The sequence below is a fragment of the Tachysurus fulvidraco genome, chromosome 1 (genome assembly GCF_022655615.1).
Source record: "Tachysurus fulvidraco isolate hzauxx_2018 chromosome 1, HZAU_PFXX_2.0, whole genome shotgun sequence".
In the NCBI taxonomy this organism is placed as follows: domain Eukaryota; kingdom Metazoa; phylum Chordata; class Actinopteri; order Siluriformes; family Bagridae; genus Tachysurus; species Tachysurus fulvidraco.
The window spans coordinates 2,005,766-2,023,751 of NC_062518.1; the positions used below are offsets into that span (position 1 = coordinate 2,005,766).

The 17,986-nt window shown below is 38.7% G+C and overlaps 2 protein-coding genes across 11 annotated transcripts in view; both read right to left on the reverse strand.

Moving 5' to 3' along the window:
• Window positions 1-4,295, reverse strand: part of LOC125140216 — a 7,373-nt gene extending 3,078 nt beyond the window's left edge. The window contains exons 1-3 of one of the 4 annotated variants that reach the window (XM_047808525.1): window positions 4,160-4,295; window positions 624-812; window positions 71-149 (exon numbers count right to left, since the gene is read on the reverse strand). In XM_047808525.1, coding sequence (XP_047664481.1) covers window positions 71-149; window positions 624-698 — 154 coding nt within the window. In that variant the 5' untranslated portion in view covers window positions 699-812; window positions 4,160-4,295. Of the gene's footprint in view, window positions 1-70; window positions 150-623; window positions 813-3,214; window positions 3,561-4,159 lie in introns of those variants that run through there. The other 3 variants (XM_047808556.1, XM_047808473.1, XM_047808500.1) reach the window with 3 other exon arrangements.
• A 1,967-nt stretch (window positions 4,296-6,262) lies between these two features.
• Window positions 6,263-17,986, reverse strand: part of LOC113660615 — a 61,742-nt gene continuing 50,018 nt past the window's right edge. For 4 of the 7 annotated variants that reach the window (XM_047808290.1, XM_047808331.1, XM_047808364.1 and 1 more), the window contains exons 3-4: window positions 7,533-7,738; window positions 6,263-7,209 (exon numbers count right to left, since the gene is read on the reverse strand). In XM_047808290.1, coding sequence (XP_047664246.1) covers window positions 6,979-7,209; window positions 7,533-7,738 — 437 coding nt within the window. In that variant the 3' untranslated portion in view covers window positions 6,263-6,978. Of the gene's footprint in view, window positions 7,210-7,532; window positions 7,739-9,693; window positions 9,883-12,986; window positions 13,134-15,061; window positions 16,099-17,986 lie in introns of those variants that run through there. The other 3 variants (XM_027174227.2, XM_027174226.2, XM_027174224.2) reach the window with 3 other exon arrangements.

A 17,986-nucleotide genomic window follows, 5' to 3' on the forward strand; every position in this document is an offset into this window, starting at 1 on the left:
GCTGACACCCAGAGCTTTCTAGAGAACTAAGATGTTAGAAATCAAAATAAAATAAATAAAGGATATTTACCCGAAAAAAAATCTATCAAATAAGATAGAAATGTAGGTGAACCGAATGCGACAAATGCGCTCACGCTGCACAGCCTGCACTGCGCAGAGAAGGAGGCGCAAGAGAGCGAGAGAAAGAGGGGGGTGATAGAGAGAGTGGGGGGGGGGAGTGAGAGACAGTAAAAACTTGTTTTAATACAGCAGAAATTGTGCAAACTGGAGCTCATCATCTTTTAGACAGCACAATGTTTTTCTATGGTACCAGATTTTTATTCTTTTATAAAGTACAAAACAGCCACTAAATCTGTGGTCCTCAGAACCATAAACTGAAACCTAAGATCCAAGGCAGAAGCATGCAGACTGAGAATGAGAGAATGAGATACAAGAAACAAAAGCATCACATTGAGATGCTAAAACACAGGAACATGTCTAATGGTGCTAATCAGGGTAAGAGAGAGAACTTAATGTAAATAACAGTGGTGCTGATGTTTATTGTAGATGATTTTATCTCTAAAATTCCCAGTTTAATACTCAGTTATTCATCATTCCTGTAAAATCGAGGGGTTTATACTTACCAGGAATGATTTCCATTGCAGACTGAATGTCAGTACCAGCTCGAGACACGACTGGGACAAAAGCAATGATGACATCACTCTTATTCATGGCTTGGACTTCATGAAACTCTGATGTTGTGAGATGATCTAGAAAGGTCTTGTGGGAATCTAAGGTGTTCCCAGTGAGCATGACAAAATAGCTGGTATTTCCTGCAACACCGAAAAAAAGCAGCATCAAACATATGAATGAGATTAAGAAGAGGAAATTTATATATATATATTTATGTGTGTGTGTGTGTGTGTGTGTGTGTGTGTGTGTGTGTGTGTGTGTGTGTGTGTGTGTGTGTGTGTGTAAGGGCTGTGGCTATAATATTTTAGTAATCGAGTATTCTACCGAAAATTTCACTGATTAATGAAGTAATTGGATAAAATGGATTTCTGCTTAATTAAAGACCGATATTAAATATACAAGAGAAAATAAGACTGTTCTCTTAACATGAACAACTGATTGGTTTCCTTTTTACAAGAATATTTTAGAAGAATATTTTCTGTCAGCAATAAACATTTAGATATTACACATTTCTGTACTTGTACTGTGAACAATGACAAAGTTGACTGAGAAGAATTAAGTACATTTAAGTGCCAAACATTCTGGGTTTAAAATGAACCTCTTTCTGAGATGCAAAAACAAAAAAAGAAATCAAAGGCATACATTAAAACAAACAAACAAATAATAATAATAATAATAATAATAATAATAATAATAATAATAATAATAATAATAATAATAATGCCTTCAGGGCATGGTGTCTTAGTGGTTAGCACGTTCGCCTCACACGTCCATGGTCGGGGGTTCGATTCCAGCCTCCGCCTTGTGTGTGTGGAGTTTGCATGTTCTCCCCGTGCCTCGGGGGTTTCCTCCGGGTACTCCGGTTTCCTCCCCCGGTCCAAAGACATGCATGGTAGTTTTATTGGCATCTATGGAAAATTGTCTGTAGTGTGTGAGCGTGTTATTGAATGAGAGTGTATCCATCCAGGGTGTATCCTGCCTCGATGCCCGATGACGCCTGAGATAGGCACAGGCTCCCCGTGACCAGAGCAGTTCGGATAAGCGGTAGAAAATTAATGAATGAATGTTGCCTTCAAGTCGTGCGACTTAAATTTCAGAACTAAAAGATTCAAAATCTACAGCTCAGGCATAACATAAGCCTTTACTGTCTTCTTGGAATGCTTTGTGGTAATTAAGACAGGTCCGTAGCCAGCCTATTGGGGGAGGGGTGTGTGTCTTTTTTTCAAAATGTGGTCCTTTTTGCAGTTTTTCTCCTCAAATACTTCATTTTGGTGACCTTTTATGCACTAATTTGTGCTGGATTAGCTTGTCTGCGGGGTTAGTCCTAACCCTAACCCTAACCCTAACCCTGGGGCAAATTGCTTCCTCATGTACCACCTTTGTCAGTCCATGCACAGTTCATAAGTTTAAAGACGACACTAACAACAGAATGGATTTAATGCTGTATTTGTCTTGACACTTATGGATTTAGTACACTGGTCAGTTCCAATCTTCTTGGGTGCAATTTGGAGAATATGTTCACAGCTTCATCCAGGTCGACTGCCATGTCATAGTGTGTATGGATGAGAGCCAGGGATGACAAGCGATCCTGTCCCATGCTGCTACGCATGAATGTGTTCAGTCTCCGGAGAGTGCTGGCTGACCGTTCACATTCACATGAGGTGACTGGCAGAGTACAAGCTATTTTGAGAAGCTTGAAGATGTTTGTGTAGATCAGCGCATCACATTGTTTGATTGCCTCAGCACATGAAGTTGGCCTTTGTTCTGATGGCTTGTTTTTCCACTTCAGTGTCCAGCATTTCATTTCCTGGTCAATCAGCTCTGGTGAAGGTAAGTCATCTTGGTAAATTTGGACTACTTCAGAAATGTCCACTCAGAGGAATAAAGACGACATGCACCGAAGGAGAGAATCATTTCCATTGGCTCCAGTCTGCCGGTATTGGCCAATCACAAGAAATCATTTATATATATATTTAAAACATAGAGGATTTAAAACAAGAAGAGTTTTATATTATATATTATATGACAACTCTGGTAATAAGAATAGTGACATTTCACTGCTTTTGGTTGCCGACTTTGCGTCTTTCCGCCGATTAACGCCTCCAGCTCTGACTGCGCGTGCACGCTGCGCGTACCTGTGCTTCTACGTTCAGATAAAGCAGACAGCTGAAGACGCACTTTTGAAAGACTACAACACACGCGTGTAAAAGCAAAGTTAAAAAAATCGTGATAAATAAATTTCTTTCCCATCGACGACACGTCCTGCATTTTAACGTAATTGTTATTGTTTATTTATGAAAGTAAAAATTATCCTTATAGTTTTAGGGTGGCTGAGATCACAGACAGGGGGGCTGAAGACACCCTAAAAAAGGTCTAGAACCGCCCATGTATATATATAAAACCCCTCCCCCCATCATTCACGTCCAGCTACAATAATGTATCATATTAATTTGAAACAGCAACCCAGAAAATTTGTCACAAGCATTGATTAAAACAATGATGACAATAATCACATGAAAAAAAAGCGACTTAAATTCTGGACCTTTGGCTGTGAGCGGAGGTTCATGGACAGGAACTTGGAACTAGAGTCCATGCATGGTTTCATACCGACTGCTTTAAGTATAAATATATATTAATCAGAATATAAAAGTCTCTCTCTCTCAATGTGTGCCTTAAAAGTCTTTAAAGGAGCATGTGATTGCGATGAAGAAAGGTACAGTAAGCATATCAACATGCTCAGAACTGAGGCTTGTCCTGTGCCCTGTTACCCATTGTTATGGCGCCCTTCCATTTTGCAGCCCGCACTAGCACGCGCACGCGCCCTCAAATCAAAAGACCGTTAACTCCTCGCGTCTCCTTCCGCTTTGACGTAAGCGCGTTCTCTCTCTCTCTCTCTCTCTCTCTCTCTCTCTCTCTCTCTCTCTCTCTCTCTCTCTCTCTCTCTCACACACACACACACACACACACACACACACACACACACACACACACACACACAAACACAAAATGATTGCACAAGAACGTGACGTGAGCTTTAAAATGAATTAAAAGAGGCTTCGAGGCAGAGGAATTTGCCTCGATAATGTTTTTGTAATCGAATTACTCGAGGAATTTCAGCCCTAAAATAATATATATATATAGTGACAAAGTGAAAGTGGAAGTGGAAAGTACGGTGACCCATACTCAGAATTCCTTCTCTGCATTTAACCCATCCAAAGTGCACACACACAGCAGTGAACACACACACACCGTAAACACACACCCATTTATGCTGCGGCGCCCGGGGTGCAGTTGGGGGGTTCAATTGCACCTCAGTCGTGGTATTGCCGCCCCGAGACTCGAGGAGTCAAACTCTCTAACCTAGGTCACGACTTCCCCATATATATATATATATATATATATATATATATATATATATATATATATATATATATATATATATAAATATATACACACACACACACTGACATTAATTAAGAATACATACTGTGAGCCATTTTGAAGGTAAAATATCAGTCCAGTTACTCGGTGTACAAAGCGTCTGTTGCAAAACAAGTGATGTGCAAACCACAGACAGGAAGAATGAGAGAAGGTTCACTGTTACGTTTATTTTCACTATCAGATTGCTGACTGCGTTTCAGAAAAATATCTATATACTGTACATATATACTCACTAACAGAATGTTCCAGAGCCTCCACTTCTTTCTGTTTAATATGTTACATGGTGACAATGAAGGCCTAATAAACACTTTTAGTTAAAAATATCTTCCAAAAATATTTATACCAAGTTTATATACAGTACTGTGCAAAAGTTTTAGGCAGGTGTGAAAAAATGCTGTAAACAAAGAAAGATTTCAGAAATATAAATAATGAGTGTTTATTTTTGTCAATTTACAAAATGCAAAGTGAGCAAACAAAAGAAAAATCTAAATCAGATCAATATTCGGTGTTACTACAGTACCTTGCCTTCAAACCAGCATGAAGTGATGGCACGGCCCCCAAAGGGCCCTGATCTCAACATCATCCAGTGTGTCTGGGATTACATGAAGAGACAGAAGGATGTGATAAAGTCGACATCTACAGAAGATCTGTGGTTAGTTCTCCAAGATTGTTTGGAACAAACTACAAGCCGAGTTCCTTCAAAAACTGTGTGCAAGTGTAGCTAGAAGTATTGCTGCTGTTTGAAGGCAAAGGGTCGTCACACCAAAGATTGATTAGATTTATTTTTCTCTTTTGTTCATTTATGAAAACAAATTAACACTTCCATTTTTCAAAGCATTCTTTGTTTACAGCATTTTTTTCACACCTGTCTAAAACTTTTGCACAGTACTATATATATATATATATATATATATATATATATATATATATATATATATATATATATATATATATATATATATTATCAATCATTGCTGGATCAGCAATTTGTCACAACAATGTAAACTAACACACTGTTGGTAAACGTGTTAATTCAAAAAGAATGTAAAAGAAAAAGAAACAGAAAAACACTAACGCACACACTATTGTTTAGACATTTACAGCATTTTATTTTGTCATATTTAATGATGTTAATAAAATAGTGCTTTTGTGGCTCTGTGTTAATAGTGTTAATAAAGAGACTCTAAGCGGCTGTCGTGTTGTTTCTCCCTCAGAGCAGTGAAACCTACAGATTTATATGGACATATTGAACAGATTCCCGGTTCTGTTTACCCTTTTGTTCATTAATCGATTCGAAGGACTTACGAATGCTATCATTTTCTATTTTATTCTAACCTGGGTGTAGTGGCAACTCACACACACACACACACACACACACACACACACACACACACACACACACACACACACACACACACACACACACACACACACACACTGTATGACTGTCCAGTATTCTGTATCCGTGTGTCACACAGACCGAGCATGGACATTGTAAATGAATCTGACGCCTTTTTGTACAGAAATAATTCCTTTTGTTGGTGTATGAAGGACGATTCAGTGGAATATATTTTCTAACCCATGAACGTTGTATATCAGATCTATACTGCGCTTCCATTTTAGTCATGGCATTAATAATTATAAAAGATATTGGTGTAAGAAATGTCCAGTTATATGTTTTAATAAAAAAGCATCACGTTACTGCAAGGGTTTTTATTCTCTTTATTTGTTTTATTTATTTATTCAGGGGAAGTTTTCACAAATATACATCACACACACACTCACACACACACACACACACACACACACACACACACACACACACACACACACACACACACACACACACACATAAACTGCTGGATGCATGCGGTGAATCTGAGCAGTTCGATTGATCAGCTTTGTAAATTCTCCTCAACTCGGATCTTATGTAAAATGGTCAGAATTGAGCTTCAGGATTAAACTGGGAGAAAACGACTAACCTGTAAACACTACGCTAAGATCCATAAATCAGTCAAATCTGCACATTGAAATGAAAATGTTGAGGTATTGTTACAATTCCTAAGAATGTTTTAAGTAATAAGACGTATTTAGTATTTCTGCTCATCATGAAAAAATTATGTCTCATTACTAAAACTCTGTAATCATATGAAGGTAGAAATAATTTTATTTTTTTATTACACTATTCAGTTGACAATGAAATGAAATTATTTGTGATTTCGGAAAATGATAAAATGACAATTAAAATATGTTCATTTAAACATCCTGTTAGCATTAAACAGTAATGTGACTCTCTCTCTGTCTCTCTCTGTCTCTTTCTCTCTCTCTCTCGCTCTCTCTCTCTCTCTCTCTCTCTCTCTCTCCCTGTCTCTCATTCTTTCTCTCTTTCTCTCTCTCTGTCTCTCTCTCTCTCTCTCTCTCTCTCTCTCTCTCTCTCTCTCTCTCTCTCTGTCTGTCTGTCTCATTCTCTTTCTTACACTGCATCCCTATTTTCAACTTCATGTCACATCTGATCTCATGTCTCTGCTTGCCACACACACACACACACACACACACACACACACACACACACACACACACACACACACACACACACACACACACACACACACACACACACACACACACACACACACACACACACACACACACACACACACACACACACACACACACACACTACTCTTTATCTAAATACAGATATTTCTGTTCACAGTGGGAAGCACATGCAGTCGTCAGCAGGAAGACATGAAGACCGTCACATTTACATTTTACATTTACATTTACAGCATTTGGCAGACGCCCTTATCCAGAGCGACGTACATAAATTTAAGGAAGAGTGCAGCGAGGAGAATGGTCTTTGTATTATTTACTGGTAATAAGATTGACCACACCAATAACTACACCTAAACTAGCACCAATACCAGCACCAATGCCAGCAAATGTACCTGCATCACAATGGTCGTTATTACACTCATCAGAATATAAAAAAACAAGCACATCGATAACTACTCCAATACCTGCTCCAATACCTGCTCCAATACCTGCTCCAATAACTACAGCAAGGACTATCCTTATGTAAGACATGTGCTCCACCTGCAAATAACACAAAAATAAAATAATTGATTAAAATCACCTAAATGATGCTCTGTGGAAATATTTATTTTCTATAAAAAACAAACACTGCACATGCAAAATACAGTGTAGTTATCATTTTTCACCAGTAGTCGGCAGCAGAGACTTTGTGCATTCTGTTCAGCATCGTACAGTTTGCTTAAACCGAGCAAGCAACGAGGGGAACATTGTGTATGTTTTATCTGTGAGAAACATTTCTGCTTAAATTTCACTTCCTTTATCTCTCCATTACTCTCATGATAACTCTCAAATAAATTTCAATGGGGTGACATTCAGGACTCTACCTTTGGGTTCTTCATTCTGCACAGATGATCCTTCACAACTTTGATTGCGTTGTCGTTGCGCAGGCATCTTAACAGCCCTTGATCTTCATGAAAGAGACAATTGACAACGAACACATCCGTCCTGTTCACATGGGATCGGAGGTCTGGAACAACAATATCCGGATCAAAGGTGTGGTGGAGCATCACGAGAACGACAGGCTTATCCTCTGAGAGAGAAAGAAAGAGAGACAGAGAAAGAGAGAGAGACAGAGAGAGAGAGAGAGACAGAGAGAGCGAGAGAGAGACAGACAGAAAGAGAGAGACAGAGAAAGAGAGAGAGAGAGAGAGACAGACAGAGAGAGAGAGACAGAGAGAGAGAGAGAGAGAGAGAGAGAGAGAGAGAGAGAGACAGAGACAGAGAGAGAGAGAGAGAGAGAGAGAGAGAGAGAGAGAGAGAGAGAGATATGGTAGCAGACAGTATAAAGAGTCTGTGGTGGTGGTGGTGGTTCTCTGTATCTTAAAAGTCTCCCCACTTTAAAGAGATTATAATAAGAAACAACTAATTTAGAGGTGATCGAGTTTTGTTGGTTCATTAAAAACAAAGTCGATTCCCATGCCACCGAAGGTTTTTAAAATAGTGCTGGTCACAGGTTTCCAACTAAAACACATTGAACGAGTTACAAACCTCTGCTCTGTAGGTGCACTACACCTTGCCCACCTTCTTCTTTAGACAATTATAAAACACTGAGCTACTCGGTGTAATCTGTGCCAAAAAAAAATCTAGTATAATCAACTGGATTCTGGTAACTGGATGCCACTAGGTTGTTAATAATTAGCTTCCATCCCTTTTAGAACATGTTGAATATTAGCCATTTATCTAAGCAACCTAAGCTTATCTAAGCTTCCCGGTTTTAAGGGACAGTTATGATATAAAACCAATGTCTCTAGCAATATTGTGCACCGTGTTGATGTCGCTCTGTTCATCTACCATTATCACTATATCGTATACAAAATATAATTAAAAAAAAAAGTAAAAAAAGAAAAAAGAAACAATTTTATATATATAAAAAAAGTAAAAGTGTCAGTAAAATGTTTGTCATTTAAAAGTGCTGTATAAAAAATGCCAGTATGCACTCTTTGGTTTAATAGAGTTTAAAACTGCTTTACATGAAACCAAACTGTGGTCTGAAAGGCGAAACAGGGCTAATACAACAACTTTTAATTGTGCTTAAAAACATAAAACCTGTCCAAATGCTCAACCGCCCATGTGTACTGTATATCAGAGGTGGAGAGGGATCTGTCCCTGTTTGGCAAGCTCGTCCTCCCTGATAAAGATCTGACTGGGTACAACAGACAACAGGGACTGTAACAGCCAGTAAGGTCGCCTTTTCTACGGTGTTCAGATACAGAACCACCGCTCTGTTCATTCGGGACGCCGCCACCACATTCTCATGCCCCAGACAGCAGTCCTCCACACTAACGCCGGTCGACACTCTCACCTCGTGGTGCCGCGTCAGTGTGTCGTACACCTGGGTGCCCTGGGCCGCCATGCTCTCCACAACATGGTGCTGACACCCAGAGCTTTCTAGAGAACTAAGATGTTAGAAATCAAAATAAAATAAATAAAGGATATTTACCCGAAAAAAAATCTATCAAATAAGATAGAAATGTAGGTGAACCGAATGCGACAAATGCGCTCACGCTGCACAGCCTGCACTGCGCAGAGAAGGAGGCGCAAGAGAGCGAGAGAAAGAGGGGGGTGATAGAGAGAGTGGGAGGGGGGGGGGTAAAAACTTGTTTTAATACAGCAGAAATTGTGCAAACTGGAGCTCATCATCTTTTAGACAGCACAATGTTTTTCTATGGTACCAGATTTTTATTCTTTTATAAAATACAAAACAGCCACTAAATCTGTGGTCCTCAGAACCATAAACTGAAACCTAAGATCCAAGGCAGAAGCATGCAGACTGAGAATGAGAGAATGAGATACAAGAAACAAAAGCATCACATTGAGATGCTAAAACACAGGAACATGTCTAATGGTGCTAATCAGGGTAAGAGAGAGAACTTAATGTAAATAACAGTGGTGCTGATGTTTATTGTAGATGATTTTATCTCTAAAATTCCCAGTTTAATACTCAGTTATTCATCATTCCTGTAAAATCGAGGGGTTTATACTTACTAGGAATGTTTTTCATTGCAGACTGAATGTCAGTACCAGCTCGAGACACGACTGGGACAAAAGCAATGATGACATCACTCTTATTCATGGCTTGGACTTCATGAAACTCTGATGTTGTGAGATGATCTAGAAAGGCCTTGTGGGAATCTAAGGTGTTCCCAGTGAGCATGACAAAATAGCTGGTATTTCCTGCAACACCGAAAAAAGCAGCATCAAACATATGAATGAGATTAAGAAGAGAAAATTTATATATATATATTTATGTGTGTGTGTGTGTATATGTGTGTGTGTGTGTGTGTAAAGGCTGTGGCTATAATATTTTAGTAATCGAGTATTCTACCAAAAATTTCACTGATTAATGAAGTAATTGGATAAAATGGATTTCTGCTTAATTAAAGACCGATATTAAATATATATATAAATATATATATATATATATATAAATATATATATAAATATACAAGAGAAAATAAGACTGTTCTCTTAACATGAACAACTGATTGGTTTCCTTTTTACAAGAATATTTTAGAAGAATATTTTCTGTCAGCAATAAACATTTAGATATTACACATTTCTGTACTTGTACTGTGAACAATGACAAAGTTGACTGAGAAGAATTAAGTACATTTAAGTGCCAAACATTCTGGGTTTAAAATGAACCTCTTTCTGAGACGCAAAAACAAAAAAGAAATCAAAGGCATACATTAAAACAAACAAACAAATAATAATAATAATAATAATAATAATAATAATAATAATAATAATAATAATAATAATGCCTTCAGGGCATGGTGTCTTAGTGGTTAGCACGTTCGCCTCACACGTCCATGGTCGGGGGTTCGATTCCCGCCTCCGCCTTGTGTGTGTGGAGTTTGCATGTTCTCCCCGTGCCTCGGGGGTTTCCTCCGGGTACTCCGGTTTCCTCCCCCGGTCCAAAGACATGCATGGTAGTTTTATTGGCATCTATGGAAAATTGTCCGTAGTGTGTGAGCGTGTTATTGAATGAGAGTGTATCCGTCCAGGGTGTATCCTGCCTCGATGCCCGATGACGCCTGAGATAGGCACAGGCTCCCCGTGACCAGAGAAGTTCGGATAAGCGGTAGAAAATTAATGAATGAATATTGCCTTCAAGTCGTGCGACTTAAATTTCAGAACTAAAAGATTCAAAATCTACAGCTCAGGCATAACATAAGCCTTTACTGTCTTCTTGGAATGCTTTGTGGTAATTAAGACAGGTCCGTAGCCAGCCTATTGGGGGAGGGGTGTGTGTCTTTTTTTCAAAATGTGGTCTTTTTTGCAGTTTTTCTCCTCAAATACTTCATTTTGGTGACCTTTTATGCACTAATTTGTGCTGGATTAGCTTGTCTGCGGGGTTAGTCCTAACCCTAACCCTAACCCTAACCCTGGGGCAAATTGCTTCCTCATGTACCACCTTTGTCAGTCCATGCACAGTTCATAAGTTTAAAGACGACACTAACAACAGAATGGATTTAATGCTGTATTTGTCTTGACACTTATGGATTTAGTACACTGGTCAGTTCCAATCTTCTTGGGTGCAATTTGGAGAATATGTTCACAGCTTCATCCAGGTCGACTGCCATGTCATAGTGTGTATGGATGAGAGCCAGGGATGACAAGCGATCCTGTCCCATGCTGCTACGCATGAATGTGTTCAGTCTCCGGAGAGTGCTGGCTGACCGTTCACATTCACATGAGGTGACTGGCAGAGTACAAGCTATTTTGAGAAGCTTGAAGATGTTTGTGTAGATCAGCGCATCACATTGTTTGATTGCCTCAGCACATGAAGTTGGCCTTTGTTCTGATGGCTTGTTTTTCCACTTCAGTGTCCAGCATTTCATTTCCTGGTCAATCAGCTCTGGTGAAGGTAAGTCATCTTGGTAAATTTGGACTACTTCAGAAATGTCCACTCAGAGGAATAAAGACGACATGCACCGAAGGAGAGAATCATTTCCATTGGCTCCAGTCTGCCGGTATTGGCCAATCACAAGAAATCATTTATATATATATATATATTTAAAACATAGAGGATTTAAAACAAGAAGAGTTTTATATTATATATTATATGACAACTCTGGTAATAAGAATAGTGACATTTCACTGCTTTTGGTTGCCGACTTTGCGTCTTTCCGCCGATTAACGCCTCCAGCTCTGACTGCGCGTGCACGCTGCGCGTACCTGTGCTTCTACGTTCAGATAAAGCAGACAGCTGAAGACGCACTTTTGAAAGACTACAACACACGCGTGTAAAAGCAAAGTTAAAAAAAATCGCTCTCGGATCAAAGTGATAAATAAATTTGATGAAAAACAATGATGACAATAATCACATGAAAAAAAAGCGACTTAAATTCTGGACCTTTGGCTGTGAGCGGAGGTTCATGGACAGGAACTTGGAACTAGAGTCCATGCATGGTTTCATACCGACTGCTTTAAGTATAAATATATATTAATCAGAATATAAAAGTCTCTCTCTCAATGTGTGCTTTAAAAGTCTTTAAAGGAGCATGTGATTGCGATGAAGAAAGGTACAGTAAGCATATCAACATGCTCAGAACTGAGGCTTGTCCTGTGCTCTGTTACCCATTGTTATGGCGCCATTCCATTTTGCAGCCCGCACTAGCACGCGCACGCGCACGCGCCCTCAAATCAAAAGACCGTTAACTCCTCGCGTCTCCTTCCGCTTTGACGTAAGCGCGTTCTCTCTCTCTCTCTCTCTCTCTCTCTCTCTCTCTCTCTCTCTCTCTCTCTCTCTCTCTCTCTCTCACACACACACACACACACACACACACACACACACACACACACACACACACACACACACAAACACAAAATGATTGCACAAGAACGTGACGTGAGCTTTAAAATGAATTAAAAGAGGCTTCGAGGCAGAGGAATTTGCCTCGATAATGTTTTTGTAATCGAATTACTCGAGGAATTTCAGCCCTAAAATAATATATATATATAGTGACAAAGTGAAAGTGGAAGTGGAAAGTACGGTGACCCATACTCAGAATTCCTTCTCTGCATTTAACCCATCCAAAGTGCACACACACAGCAGTGAACACACACACACCGTAAACACACACCCATTTATGCTGCGGCGCCCGGGGTGCAGTTGGGGGGTTCAATTGCACCTCAGTCGTGGTATTGCCGCCCCGAGACTCGAGGAGTCAAACTCTCTAACCTAGGTCACGACTTCCCCATATATATATATATATATATATATATATATATATATATACACACACACACTGACATTAATTAAGAATACATACTGTGAGCCATTTTGAAGGTAAAATATCAGTCCAGTTACTCGGTGTACAAAGCGTCTGTTGCAAAACAAGTGATGTGCAAACCACAGACAGGAAGAATGAGAGAAGGTTCACTGTTACGTTTACTTTCACTATCAGACTGCTGACTGCGTTTCAGAAAAATATCTATATACTGTACATATATACTCACTAACAGAATGTTCCAGAGCCTCCACTTCTTTCTGTTTAATATGTTACATGGTGAAAATGAAGGCCTAATAAACACTTTTAGTTAAAAATATCTTCCAAAAATATTTATACCAAGTTTATATACAGTACTGTGAAAAAGTTTTAGGCAGGTGTGAAAAAATGCTGTAAACAAAGAAAGATTTCAGAAATATAAATAATGAGTGTTTATTTTTGTCAATTTACAAAATGCAAAGTGAGCAAACAAAAGAAAAATCTAAATCAGATCAATATTCGGTGTTACTACAGTACCTTGCCTTCAAACCAGCATGAAGTGATGGCACGGCCCCCAAAGGGCCCTGATCTCAACATCATCCAGTGTGTCTGGGATTACATGAAGAGACAGAAGGATGTGATAAAGTCGACATCTACAGAAGATCTGTGGTTAGTTCTCCAAGATTGTTTGGAACAAACTACAAGCCGAGTTCCTTCAAAAACTGTGTGCAAGTGTAGCTAGAAGTATTGCTGCTGTTTGAAGGCAAAGGGTCGTCACACCAAAGATTGATTAGATTTATTTTTCTCTTTTGTTCATTTATGAAAACAAATTAACACTTCCATTTTTCAAAGCATTCTTTGTTTACAGCATTTTTTTCACACCTGTCTAAAACTTTTGCACAGTACTATATATATATATATATATATATATATATATATATATATATATATATATATATTTATCAATCATTTAGCAATTTGTCACAACAATGTAAACTAACACACTGTTGGTAAACGTGTTAATTCAAAAAGAATGTAAAAGAAAAAGAAACAGAAAAACACTAACGCACACACTATTGTTTAGACATTTACAGCATTTTATTTTGTCATATTTAATGATGTTAATAAAATAGTGCTTTTGTGGCTCTGTGTTAATAGTGTTAATAAAGAGACTCTACACGGCCGTTGTGTTGTTTCTCCCTCAGAGCAGTGAAACCTACAGATTTATATGGACATATTGAACAGATTCCCGGTTCTGTTTACCCTTTTGTTCATTAATCGATTCGAAGGACTTACGAATGCTATCATTTTCTATTTTATTCTAACCTGGGTGTAGTGGCAACTCACACACACACACACACACACACACACACACACACACACACACACACACACACACACACACACACACACACACACACACACACACACACTGTATGACTGTCCAGTATTCTGTATCCGTGTGTCACACAGACCGAGCATGGACATTGTAAATGAATCTGACGCCTTTTTGTACAGATATAATTCCTTTTGTTGGTGTATGAAGGACGATTCAGTGGAATATATTTTCTAACCCATGAACGTTGTATATCAGATCTATACTGCGCTTCCATTTTAGTCATGGCATTAATAATTATAAAAGATATTGGTGTAAGAAATGTCCAGTTATATGTTTTAATAAAAAAGCATCACGTTACTGCAAGGGTTTTTATTCTCTTTATTTTATTTATTTATTCAGCAGAAGTTTTCACAAATATACATCACACACACACACACACACACACACACACACACACACACACACACACACACACACACACACACACACACACACACACACACACACATAAACTGCTGGATGCATGCGGTGAATCAGAGCAGTTCGATTGATCAGCTTTGTAAATTCTCCTCAACGGATCTTATGTAAAATGGTCAGAAATGAGCTTCAGGATTAAACTGGGAGAAAACGACTAACCTGTAAACACTACGCTAAGATCCATAAATCAGTCAAATCTGCACATTGAAATGGAAATGTTGAGGTATTGTTACATGTTGAATGTTTTAAGTAATAAGACGTATTTAGTATTTCTGCTCATCATGAAAAAATTATATCTCATTACTAAAACTCTGTAATCATATGAAGGTAGAAATAATTTTATTTTTTTATTACACTATTCAGTTGACAATGAAATGAAATTATTTGTGATTTAAGAAGATAATAAAATGAGAATTGAAATATGTTCATTTAAACATCATTTTAGCATTAAACAGTAACGTGACTCTCTCTCTCTCTCTCTCTCTCTCTTCATCTCTCTCTTCACTCCATGTCACATCTGATCTCATGTCTATGCTGAGTGACATAAACAGGACACACACACACACACACACACACACACACACACACACACACACACACACACACACACACTAATCTAAACTAAATACAGACACTGTATTTCTGTTCACAGTGGAAAGCACATGCAGTCTTCAGCAGGAGGACCTGAAGACCGTCACTAAGCACTAATACTGTAAATCATTACATTATATTATTGATAAAATCTAGAAGAAGCTCAAGGATGAAACATCAGGAGCTCAACTTTTTAATCATGAATTAAATCAGCATTTAAAAGAATTTAAGGAAGAGTGCAGTGAGGAGTATGGTCTTTGTATTATTTACTGGTAATAAGAATGACACGAGTAACTACACCAATACCAGCACCAATAACTGCACCAATACCAGCACCAATACCAGCAACAGCACCTGTACCACAATGCTCATTATTACACTTATCACAAAGTGTAACAGCAAGCGCACTGATAACTGCTCCAATACCTGCACCAATAACTGCGCCAATAACTGCAGCAAGGACTTCCTTTATGTAAGAGATGGGCTCCACCTGCTTTTCCTTTACATCACATGAAGGCTGATCTTTACTCAGCTGATCCTTCACAGTTTTGATTGTGTCATCGTTGCACTGGCAACGACGACGCAGATGATCCGTCACAGCTTCGATTGCATCGTCGTTGCGCAGGCATCTTAACAGCCCTTGATCTTCATGAAAGAGACAATCAACAACGAACACATCCGTCATGTCCACATAGGATCTGACGTCTGGAACAACAATATCCGGATCAAAGGTGTGGTGGAGTATCACGAGAACGACAGGCTTATCCTCTGAGAGAGAGAGAGAGAGAGAGAGAGAGAGAGAGAGAGAGAGAGAGAGAGAGAGAGAGAGAGAGAGAGAGAGATAGATAGATAGATAGATAGATAGATAGATAGATAGATAGATAGATAGATAGATAGAGACAGAAAGAGAAAGATAAAGAGTGAGTGAGTCTCATTATTGTTTAATGCTAACATGATGTTTAAATGAACTTAATTCAAGAGAGTAAAAACTTGTTTTAAAACAGAGAATGTGCAAACTGGAGCTCATCATCTTTTAGACAGCACGATGCTTTACTTTGGTACCAGATTTTTCATATATATATATATATATATATATATATATATATATATATATATATATATATATATATATATATATATATAAAATCAAAAATCAACTAAAATCCTGAACTTTATCATTAATGTCATTATCAGTAAACATTCTTGGCTGGCTTTCTGTTCTCTCTTCTTTCTCCTGCTCATGTAAATCACCATTTTTGTTTGGCCCACAATGAAATTTAAAAGTTAACATTCTGCTTGTTTTCACTGTGTGTTTTACTCCTAGAATAATATTTTGCATTAATATTAAAATCTATTAAAAATGTTAAAAACAGTTTTAATCAGGAGCATTGTGTAAAAGTATGAAAAATCGTCTCCCTCTGGAGGCAGAAGGGACACTCTTGACCTGTCTCTGGACACAGAGCTGAGATAAAAGCGTTGACAGCAATGACGCCATGCAGGATAGATTTCCAGATATCTTGGAGAATGGCGGCTTGTACAGTACTCTCTACTGTGCTCGCACTTCCTCACACAGCCAGGGTGTGTCGGATCTACCATGAATATCTTTTTTTATTAAAAAACCTTTTTTTTTATTTTTTTTATTAAAAACCTTCCTATATTTCACCTCAGGCTGTCTGTAATATTAATTCGCCAATTCGCGCGAGACAAGACATCTCAGTAAAACTAGCAGAAGTGGGAGGGGTAACTCGCTTTACGCACCACAGTAACCTCCTTGTCGTCATGTGCGTATGACGTTGCTTCCTGTTATCACGTGCGCAAACAGACAACATGGTGCCTCCATGCTTGCAAAACGCGCCAAAAACTACTTTTAAACAGGAAATGACAGAATTGTACCGCACATATTTACAAATTACCTGAGGTAATTTTTCCGGACCTTTTAACAAAAGGTAAAAGTCCCCATAATCTTTACTGACATTGTCCGTAATGATTACCGAGATGGCACATTCGGGACTAAAATCACTTAAAGCACTATTCGGACGAGATTAGTTCTACGTGGGGGTAAAGTTATCACCAGAGCTTCTCAGTGATTTTAGTCCAGAAAAATTACCTCTGTCTACATTGTATCTCATCATCTGCATTGTTTTCTTGTATAGTATTGTGTTATTTATGTCTGTACATTTGAGAGTCACAAACTGCTGGAACCAAATTCCTTGTGTGTGTCAACACACTTTGCCAATAAACCTGATTCTGATTCTGATTCTGAGCCAGTAAGGTCACCCTTTCTGTGGTGCTGACAAACAGAACCACCGCGCTGTTCATTCGGGACGCCGCCACCACATTCTCATGCCTCTGGCAGCACTCCTCCACACTAGTGGCGATCGCCACTCTCGCCCCGTGGCGCCGTGTCAGTTTGTCATATCCCTGGGCAGCCATGCTCTCCAGCAACAAGCCGGCGCTGACAGACAGAGCTTTCTCTAAATCCAGAGAACTAAGATGTTTGTTAAGAAACAAAATAAAATAAATAAAAGATATTTAAGCGAAAAAAATTCTATCGAAATAGATAGAAATGTAGGAGAAACGAATGCGACAAGCACGCTCACGCTGCACAGCCTGCACTGCGCAAAGAGAGAGCGAGAGATAGGGTGGTGATAGAGAG